This window comes from Microtus oregoni, unplaced genomic scaffold (assembly GCF_018167655.1).
Source record: "Microtus oregoni isolate MIOR12 unplaced genomic scaffold, Mior012 000014F_ref0000157, whole genome shotgun sequence".
NCBI classification, from domain to species: domain Eukaryota; kingdom Metazoa; phylum Chordata; class Mammalia; order Rodentia; family Cricetidae; genus Microtus; species Microtus oregoni.
In genome coordinates, this window is record NW_024543073.1 from 1,656,804 (window position 1) to 1,667,500 (window position 10,697).

Here is a 10,697-nt window from a genome sequence, read left to right on the forward strand (position 1 = left end):
TAGTCATTTCTCTCCTGCCTGGACACCCAACTCAGGTTTGGCAGTGGGTACCTTTAGAACCATCTCACGGTCTCGTGGGCCCAGTTCACACCATTTCTTGGTGCACAACCCCTCAACCCCAAATCACTAAATTGGGTTTCAGAAAGAGTCGGATTTAAGCGAGTGTACGAGATTGAAAACAAATATCATTGGTGTTAGTTTCCTTAAGTTGACCCAGCATAACCTTTACAACTGTAGCTGAAACAACTGACTTCAGTTCCCTCAGTCTTCATGTAGAAGAAATTGAGTTTCCAGTAGACTGAGGGGGCCAAATGTCACAGTGGAAATAAATGAAGGGCAGAGAGCTTTAGCTCTCTGGACATCCAGCCCAATCCGCCCAGAAACAACAGACTCAAGTTGTTTGATGGCGCCATCGTGACTTTTTTCTTCTGGAAAGATTAATATGAACATGATGGGAAAATGAGATGTAATTAGAAATATTCATGTGAAGGTTTCTGTTTTCAAAAGTCAATAAGCACAAATGACAGCTTCAAGCAGCGAGACTACATCATGGTCTTTTTTTCCTTGAGGTTTTGATTCTTTGGTAAAAAAAAAATGGAAATAAAACCACCTATAACCATAGTAGTTTCTGACAGTCATGTTTATGTGAAATGAAATACATTTGATAACGATATCGGAGTGTTAAAGCGCATCTGGAACGTTAGTATGGCTGTCACACTTTACCCCTGACTAGCTTACCATTGCACATGACAGTGCAGACAAAGGACTTTGCCAGGACCATGGAAGGATACACGAAAGAAAACATCCTCGGTTCAGAGTTCAAAAAGGCCAGATCATGTGATCAAATTGAAATGGATGTGGTTTTAGGATGAGCTATTTCAGCTGCTCCTTCCAGATAGGTACATGAAACCACATGAGACAGGAAGTACTGACCACAGGATGAACAGGTACGGTATAAAGATTCCTAGGACACACTGGAAATGAAGGTTTTTCTCCTTGCAAAACAAAATGTGCCTCGAAACGAGAGTGCAATATTTACAGACAGAGCACTTCACCTTGAAAAGGACTTGTGATTGAAATTAGGAATTGGGACCCCAAATAACTTAAAAGAATGGTATCATTATTCATTTTAAAATGTACTAAGGGTAACATAAAATACTGGAGGGGGTATCTGATCACTCAACACTAAGTTCAAGTAAGAAAACAAAAACAAACAGAAAGTTCCTAGCCATTCTAGCTCTTGCAGAATGTGTTTCAGACCAAACTACGTCTTTAAGAAATACTGTGATGTGCTCAACCACCAAGGACACTGACATTTTATGACATTTTAAAAGGTAGTCTAGGGCTGGGGATCTAGCTCAGTAGGCAGAACTCTTCCATAGCCCCATGTTTGAGCCTCATAAAAGCCTGGGAATATAGCTGGGGCAGGCCGCTAATCCCCACATTCAGGGGTGAAGGCAGGAAGATCAGAAATTCAAGGTCATCCTTTACTATATACCCAGTTAGAGGCCATCTTCTTCTACATGAGACTCCACCTTGAAAAAAAAAAATAATCAGTTCAAAGATGTCTGCCTTACCACTTAGAGGAATCAGGAAATAGGAAGTAAAGTTGTTATAGGGTTTCTGTGTGTCAAATTAGAAATAAATGCACTCATGTTTTTTAAAGATTTCTCAAAAATAACAATGACTGACTGAGTAGATATAAAACTGTGTGCAAAGACTATAATGAGTATAAGATTTAACAAATGCTGAGGTGGGGTGGGGGCAGCAATGCATTTCAGTCCTTCCAGTGATTTCCAGACTGTCCATAGTGAACTGGTAAAGGTGTCAGCTAAGGAAGGTAGTGGGGGATAACAGTATGTAACGTATGTGTGCGCAGATGGTTAGATATATAAAAGACAGATAGGTGGTTGGTGGAACAGGGTGTGAAGTTAATTAGGCCTGAATCTGAAGGCCAGTTATAGTCTCTTGAAGGTATTTGTCAACTTCCCCATAGTTTCATTTACCTTTCTAAAAATTAGGGTAGCATTTTCGTCATATGAAAAGATAAGAAAAGTGTGGGAAAGTGCTCGCCAAGTTTTCAAAACTTGATTGCAGGTCAATGAAATCCATTCATTCATTAGGAGCCTATGAAGCCACTTTCTGGATCTAATGGGTCCAGTGTCTTGTGAAGGGCTGGGGGCTTTGGAGGAGGAAGGCAAGATGACTTAGGGACTCTGTGACAGGAAGATGGAAAGGGGAAAATAGGAATGAGAGATAGACAGAACAGAGACGGGGAGACAGAGACAGGATACAAAACAAGTAAAGGTGCTAACTTAAACTGGAATCTTGGAAGGGCCAACCCGCACCCCTCCCTGGTAACCTCTAAAAAAGAGAGCTGACATCAGCTAACATAAATGCATCCCCCCCTTTAACCTCGTCTCCTCAATTAAGGCTGGAGAGCTCTGCTTTTAAGATCCTTACACAAAACGCAGTGAGAGTATATTCCCGACTTCTCTGCTTCCCAATGTCTCAAGAAAGAGGCATTTCCATCACCAAGAGCAGGGAAAGGGGGAATATAAAAAGTTTTTTTTTTCTTTACAACCAATTCTGTGGCTTCTTCTTTAGGGGTGGTCATAATTAGTAGATCGGTTTATCTCAACTTCCCATAGCCTCAGCTTTTGCCCAGTCGTTGGCAGGGGAGATCAGTGCTTATCTATCACAGCCCAGCTCCCACACTGAGCGCCTCAGAGACTACTGCCTGCCAATTCTGGGATTCTGGGATTCCCAGGATATCAGGTCAAGCCACATAGAGGTCCACCAGGGGTACATTCCACGCATAGTTTCTGCTTTCTCTGGGCTCTGTCCCTTAACATCTGGGTTAACTGAATCGTGCAAACAGGGTCACTAGGCGCCGAAAACAGCTGGGCATGTGGCTGAGGCCAGACCGAACACGACTAGTTCTTAGAAACTGCTTCTGGAAATCCCAGTGCCAAGTAGCATGCGTCACGTCTGAGCGCGGGAAAGGAATGAGCAAGATCGGGTAGAGTTTGGACTTTGGGAACTAAGTGCACTTTTGAGGAGGCTTTTCACTTTTACGTAAGTTTTGAAGCCGGCTCCCTATCAAGGAAGGAGGTGCAAAATGACAAACTCAGTTTAAATACATATGCTAGCACTCACATGCTCCGCAATTTCTCGGACACAGGAATGCGTGGGAAAACTCTACAAATCCGAGCTCAGCTTCACTGTAAGAGTGGCAGCCAGAGCCGCTAAGCGCCTCCCTTGACTTTCGGAGGGTGCGCCTTTCCGTCTACTGCGCCTGCGTAAACGCGCAAACCCCAGGCCCCGCCTCTCTGGTCGGGACGACAGACGTGCGCCGAAAGGCGGGCTGCGCATGCGCGATCGCCGCGTCAGCCGCTTGCGCGGGGCCGGTGACTGAAAGTACCGGGTCGTGTGTGTTCATCGTGGGGGAAATCTGCCGCGCAGCGTGGATCGGCGCGTGGAGACAGGGAAAAGCGTGGCAGAAAGCTCTGTCCTGGGCTGCAGGAGTCAGCGGTAGTGTTTTTTTCCTGTCCCCTTCCCAGCCTAGACCATACCCCCGCCCCGCACCCTGAGTCTCTCCTGGGGACCCCCTCAGCACCTCCCGTTCTGAAGTGAGCCCCAGGCAAGATCATGAAGCTTGTGAGGAAGGACATCGAGAAGGACAGTGCGGGACAGGTCACCCTGGTCCCCGAGGAGCCCGAGGACATGTGGCACACCTACAATCTAGTGCAGGTGGGCGACAGCCTGCGCGCCTCCACCATCCGCAAGGTCCAGACCGAGTCCTCCACGGGCAGCGTGGGGAGTAACCGTGTCCGCACCACCCTCACCCTTTGCGTGGAGGCCATAGACTTTGACTCCCAAGCCTGCCAGCTGCGAGTCAAGGGGACCAATATCCAAGAGAATGAGTACGTGAAGATGGGGGCTTACCACACCATTGAACTGGAGCCCAACCGCCAGTTCACCCTGGCCAAGAAACAGTGGGACAGTGTGGTTCTGGAGCGCATCGAGCAGGCTTGTGACCCAGCCTGGAGTGCTGATGTGGCAGCTGTTGTCATGCAGGAGGGCCTCGCCCACGTCTGCCTAGTCACACCCAGTATGACCCTCACCCGTGCCAAGGTGGAGGTGAACATCCCCAGGAAGCGGAAAGGCAACTGTTCCCAGCATGACCGGGCCCTGGAGAGGTTCTATGAACAGGTGGTCCAGGCCATCCAGCGCCACATCAACTTTGACGTTGTAAAGTGTGTTCTGGTGGCCAGCCCGGGATTTGTACGAGAGCAGTTCTGTGACTACATGTTTCAACAGGCCGTGAAGACAGACAACAAGACGCTCCTGGAAAACCGCTCCAAATTCCTTCAGGTAAAATTCTTACCCAGAGATAGTTAAGAGTGGGCAGAGGGATTGCTATGATTGGTACCTGTTGTTTTAGAACTGGAAGGAGCAGAAGGCTTAAAACTTGGTTCAGCTGGGATGAAAATCGAATTAGCAAAGAGATGGGTGTAGTGGCTAGCACCTTCCTAAGGTAACCTTTGCTAAAGTCCTTAAATAGGTAAGGGCTTATTCATGCTTTTGTCTTATGCCATGTGGGCTGATTAACGGATGCTTTCAACATTTCTTTGTCTTTCATCATTGTGATTCTAGGTACACGCCTCCTCTGGACACAAGTACTCCCTGAAGGAGGCCCTTTGTGACCCCACCGTAGCCAGCCGCCTTTCGGACACGAAAGCTGCTGGGGAAGTGAAAGCCTTGGATGACTTCTATAAAATGTTGCAGCACGAGCCTGACCGCGCTTTCTATGGACTCAAGCAGGTAGAGAGGGCCAACGAAGCCTTGGCGATCGACACCTTGCTCATCAGCGATGAGCTCTTCCGGCATCAGGACGTGGCCACCCGCAGCCGGTACGTCAGGCTGGTGGACAGCGTGAAAGACAATGCAGGCACGGTTCGGATATTCTCCAGTCTCCATGTGTCTGGGGAACAGCTTGGCCAGCTGACAGGAGTAGCTGCCATTCTCCGCTTCCCTGTGCCGGAACTCTCTGACCAGGAGGATGATTCCAGTTCTGAAGAGGATTAAGACTGACATTTAATAGTTGCTTCTGCTCCGTTACTTCTCATCATCGCTTGACAGGTGCAAGAGCCGCACTTGTTGATCGGGCTGGGATTTCCTGTGTGTTGGTCACATTAGGACATGTATTCAAATTAAATAAACCAAAAGAAAAGAACATCCAAGCATTGTGTTTTCTGATTACTATCGTTTGGGTTTGATTCTAGAACATCCAAGCATTGTGTTTTCTGATTACTATCATTTGGGTTTGATTCTAAATGACAGTTTTTCATTTCATTTAATGATCCTTTTCTCACTTCTTTCTAGTTTATTTTTCAAAATTTGACTACATTTACTACTTAAGTGGTAGCCAAACCGTAAATAAAGCCAAGTCTGAGATACTATTTTCTTTTCGAGGTTTGTTGAACTAGTCGTTTCTAAAACTCTTGTTGCTCTGTGTTTGTTCTAATCATATTTTTTGCAGACAAACATTTATTTTCAGGCAGTGGAGGTCTGCTCTACCAAGGGTTCCCAACATAGTCTCAGGACCTTAAAGCTGAGATGAGAGCCTGTGGTTCACTTCTGCATCTCTGGGCACCTCTCCAACCTGGACTTCAGCTCTTTACACTGAAACCCTGCCACGTTCTTCCATTTGCCGAGAGCTTTATTTACTGTGACTTGGCCAGCGTTACACTTTACGTGGTGCCTGTGGCGTTAGTGTGTGCTCTCTCATTCATACTGGTCCATGTCATCCATGAGAAAAAGTATGTTCAGGGAGTTGAGTACCTTGGATAACTACGTGGAAGTTGTAGTCTAGCCCTTCTAACTGTAGATACAGAATTTATGCAGATTACCACTAAGACTGTTTTTACTATATATGTGTGTGCCTTAGATTGGGAGCTTCAGAGATAGGGAATTGCGACTTCATCTTTGACAAAGCTCAGTTTAGCACGTGATTAGGAATTCTTTCTGCAGTCTGGATCAGCGATGCCTACATCATATAAAGTTATTGTTAATCTGTGGGCTTTGTGGTATAACATGTTTGGGGTTATAATAAGTTCAATAAACTTGTTAACTTGTTTAGATTTTTCCTATGATGCTAAGAACTGGTAGGATCATGATCTATATCTACCTTCTAAAAATAACTCAGGTTGTCATTTCATCTTAATAATTAGCTTTAATATTAAGACTTGTAAAATAACTTAATAGGAGTACAGAGAGGAAGTCATTACAGTCTTAAATTTAGGGCCTGGTTGGTAATGAATCCTGATCTCAGGACATAAATTACCTCTGTAATATCTCTAGTACTAAAATGAAGTCTAATAAACCTGTGAGTACATTTTTAGAGCAAAAGTTCACATTGCACGGCCGTAGCTTTTCTTTGGGAGCCCTTAATGCCTAAGCTGCAGCCCAGGGCAATTAAACCTCCTTTCACCCCTGGAAGTGGGTGAGAAATCCTTCTTTTCTGCCAATTACTGAGATAAGCTGGGCATGGTAGCTTGTGCTTTTAATCTTGGCAGGTTGGCAGAGGCAGGTGGGTCTCTGAGTTCAAGGATAGATGGGGCTGTGACTTAAAGAAAAGTCACTAGGGTGGTTGCTGTAGGCTTCAGGCCAAGAAGCTGATTCGGAACTTGGTATTTGCATGAGAGGTTGATTCCGAGCTTACTTGTTGCAGACTTGTTAGAACCTTGAATCCAATGCTTTGCTCGGAGCCAGCCCCAGCTTGTTGCAGCGTCTACAGGTGATTACTGTGTGAAATAAAATCTGTTACAAATGTCAGAGATAGCCTTTCCAAGCAGAATTAGAAAGTCAGACTGGGTTTCCAGATTTAAGTTCAACAGAATATTCTGATGTGGCTTTAAGACCTTTAAGGAAATGCCAGTTTTTATGTATATAAAGTATATAGGAAATGTAACACTTAGTTTTTTAATTAATTAATTTATTTATTTATTTTTGAGACAGGGTTACTTTTTGTAGCCCTGGATGTCCCGGGACTTACTCTCTAGACCAAGCTGGACTTGAACTCAAGAGATCCTCCTACCTCCTGAGTGCTAGGATCAAAGGCGTACACCACCACCACCCACAGACTCCTCCTTTTTTTAAATTCACATTTTATGTTTCTGTCCAAAGTATAATTCATACTATACCATAGGAGCAATACAAAAATAAAGATAAAAGCAAGTTGAATTTAAAACTCTATTAATTATCATTGATTTTTCTAAAATTCAGAGTGGAACTTAAGTTTTGGGAAATTTTGCCTGCTGGTCATTAGGACAAACAGGAGCACCTTAACCTTAGATGTGGTGATGCACACCTTTAATCCCAGCACTCGCGAGGCAGAGGTAGGCGGATCTCTGTGAGTTCGAGACTGACCTGGTCTACAAGAGCTAGTTCCAGGACAGGCTCCAAAGCCACAGAATAACCCTGTCTTGAAAAAACAGAGAGAGAGAGAGAGAGAGAGAGAGAGAGAGAGAGAGAGAGAGAGAGAGAGAGAGGAAACTTGAGACCTTGAGACGTGGGGCAACTGAAGGGCGGGCAGGTGTGCTCAGCATAGATGTGTCCCAGGAAGGAGTCTGGATCCACCAGAAAGGGAGCCAAGCAGACAGATGGAAGTGAACTGTTTTACAAATAGCCACCGCTCAGCTCCATCTGGGACGGACAGGAAGAGGCAAGAGTGTAAACAGGAAGACTGCTCAGAAGGGTTTGTAGTAAAGAAAGGAGAGGCATGAAAGCCGTGACCATGCAGCGCAGCTTACAGTCGGGATGGAAGGATGTGACCTGGGCTGCAGGATTTTCAGAGTTAAAAAAGTAGACTCTAAAGATAAATTTCAGATTCTCCTAGTGCTAGGATGAAGCAACAGTTCAAACAGGAGGTAAGAGAAGCTGACTTGGAAGGAGAAATAATTTATTTCACATTGACGTGTACTGGACTCCTGGAGTGTTCTTTTTGTTTGAGGTTGGGGCCTCAGTGAGGTCTTCCCACATCAGTCTTGTAGAGCTGTTACTTTTTTAAAAAAAAAGTACTGGGATGTTCTGATTTAATTTACTAAAAGTTGTTTATATTATTCTATTTTTAGTGCAAGCAAGCATTAACAAACTATAAGCCAGAGTCCTGTACTGTTCAGCAAAGGGTCATGGCCCCTTTGGGAGTTGAGTGGCCCTTTCACAGGGGTCACCTAGGACTTGCAGAAAACACAGATATTTGCATTACAATTCATAACAGTAGCAAGTTTATAGTTATGAAGTAGCAAAGAAAGTAATTTTATGGCTGGGAGTCAGTACAACACGAGGAACCACGTTAAAGTGTCGCTGCAGTAGGAAGACTGAGAACCACTACTGTAAGATCTAATTCAGGCCAAGAAATTAATTGCTGCCCAAGACGTCATGCTGTCTAGTATAATAGGTATCTTAAATTTTTTTGCATCTATCTTAGTCCTGTGGAAAAATTTTTGCCAAGTTTTATTTTTATCATAAGAGTAGAAAGTACTTGTTTTGACATTTTATTTGAATTGGCCTACAATTTTAGTGACATATTTGCCACTAAAATGAGTTCTTCAGCAATGAAAACCACCTAAAGTGCAGAACTCAAATACATGACTAAAAAGAACCGCTAATCCAGCCTTCAGAAGGCTGAGGCAGGAGGATGATGAGTTCTAGCCTAACCTCAGCAACATACCAAGATCTTATCTCGAAAATTAGCTGCATTTCAGCTTAGGTTAAAAAAAAATCCTTAGCAGAATAGTTTCCTTAGCATTGGTTCAGCGCTTTAATCCCTGTCCTGTGAACAAGATTCGGCACTTTGATTGTATAGTCTTTGAAACAGATTCCTAGACTGCTTCCTATATGTTTACTGTACATGTAGAGATTAGGATGTAAGTCAAACATCTACTAATACCTTTATTGTTAAACAATTTTTGGTGTATATATAATTTAAAGATGAAAGCAAGTTTACTGATGAATGTAGTAGATGTGTTTAATTTGACGTAAGGGATCACATATTTGTGGATGGCAAGTACCCATCTTCAATACTTTTGGAGTCGATCCATACATTTCTTATATAATCAGTGCTGAGACTGCCAGTTGTCATGAATGCATCGTAGGAAATAATAGAGGTACATTTAGGAACATTTCATAAGTTCTTGGAAGTTCTAGCCAAATCCATTTTATTTAACATGAATATGCCGCCTTGGCACCCCAGTTTGAGTGAACCCTATGTAAAGCACCTGAGACACTTGTAGGTTTAAGAACTGCTGTTTTGTGCTCCTAGAGAAACAGTGGTTTAGGAGACAAGACTACAATCATAGCCTCATTCCTGAGCAGGTAGATAACAAGTTTTCATATAATTGGATTGTGTTAGCATGTTTTATTTAAAAATTTGTTGAGTTGTCTGTCCACTTGCTCGTTCATTATCCATTAAGATTGATTGCCCACATTACAACTATTTTTAGGATGCTAATTTAATGGATTAATGAAAAATGCCTGCTTTCTATAATGTCAGAGAATTGGAGGACTTGGGACTACTTTGATTTGGGTGACATAGTTGTCTTAGGAAAAGTCAATATTGAGGCAGTTGCAGCATCTAGCAGGCTGAAAATACAACAGAAATGTGAGCTGGAGGGCCCGTACATGCTGTGCACAGATTGATTTCACTGCTCCCAATGCAGAAATGGAGTAGCTCTGTCTTTAAATCTCAGGTCCTGTGATGAGGGCTTTAAAGTGCCTTAGTTTTCCAAGAACCTTTTGAAAAAGATTTTGTCATCATTTTCATATGAGAAAAATTAGAGAGTTAATGACCTAAATCACAACCAGTGAATGTAAAATGTACCCTATATAACTGCTCCATTAAAATGCATAAGAATGCCAATTCTGATTCCTCGTTGTTTTTTTTTTTTTTTTTTTTTTTGGTATTGGTCATGTCTGTGTCTAGAGCAAAACTAATGAGGTAACTGTATGATGTAATGAACTTACATTTATTTAAGTTTATTTCTTTTCCAGTATGTAATCTACTGAAAAAAATCAGCAGTTCATTTTTTTCTGCATAAAACATAACTGAGCATTAGAAAGTTTGTACAGAAGAAGCAAGCCCCTCCAGTCTGACAGGAAGTTAGCAAGCTTGTTTCAGTTTTGAATTTTAGCATCTCTTTATAGCGGAGTGTGCTTACAGGTGGGCCTGTGGGCACCTGTGCCTATAAGTGCCGGGCAAGCTTTGGTGTGGTTTCTTAGGCACCAGCACTTTTATTTTTTATTTGAGAAAAGGTCTCTTCTGACCTGCAACTTGCCAAAGAGGCAAGGCTTCGCTGGCCAAGGAATCCTAGGAATGTCTCTGTCTCTACCTCTCCAGGGCTCAAATACAAGATGTCACTACACTGGGCTTTTATGGTTTGAAATCTGGGGGTCAAACCCAGGCCCTGCTGCTTGCAAAGCAATTGCCCCCCCCCCCCCGCCAAGCGAGCTCTCCAGCCCCTAAACTTATCATAAAACATGATGACTTTAACACATATTCATTTACTACGCGTCTTCATAGCTGCATTTGTGATACATGTATATGCAAATTAGATACTGGAAAACAATTGCCACAAAAGGCCAGGCTTACAGAGAAGGAAAAGTGGCTGCTAGAAGTGACCACTACAACAACA

At 43.4% G+C, this 10,697-nt stretch overlaps 2 protein-coding genes across 2 annotated transcripts in view; both read left to right on the forward strand.

Moving 5' to 3' along the window:
- Itga1 (integrin subunit alpha 1) overlaps nt 1-10,697 on the forward strand; it is a 146,499-nt gene that overhangs the window by 7,722 nt on the left and 128,080 nt on the right. The window lies entirely within an intron of this gene.
- Nucleotides 3,185-5,602, forward strand: Pelo (pelota mRNA surveillance and ribosome rescue factor). The gene is made up of 2 exons (XM_041663216.1): nt 3,185-4,377; nt 4,660-5,602. The coding sequence occupies exons 1-2, from the start codon at nt 3,652-3,654 to the stop codon at nt 5,089-5,091; spliced, it is 1,158 nt and encodes a 385-aa protein (XP_041519150.1). The 5' UTR covers nt 3,185-3,651; the 3' UTR covers nt 5,092-5,602.

Bases quoted from the DNA above. Each gene is read 5' to 3' on its own strand.
- Pelo (XM_041663216.1), top strand. From the start codon at position 3,652: ATGAAGCTTGTGAGGAAGGACATCGAGAAGGACAGTGCGGGACAGGTC. The intron at 4,378-4,659 runs GTAAAATTCTTA...TTGTGATTCTAG, and splicing joins ACCGCTCCAAATTCCTTCAG to GTACACGCCTCCTCTGGACA.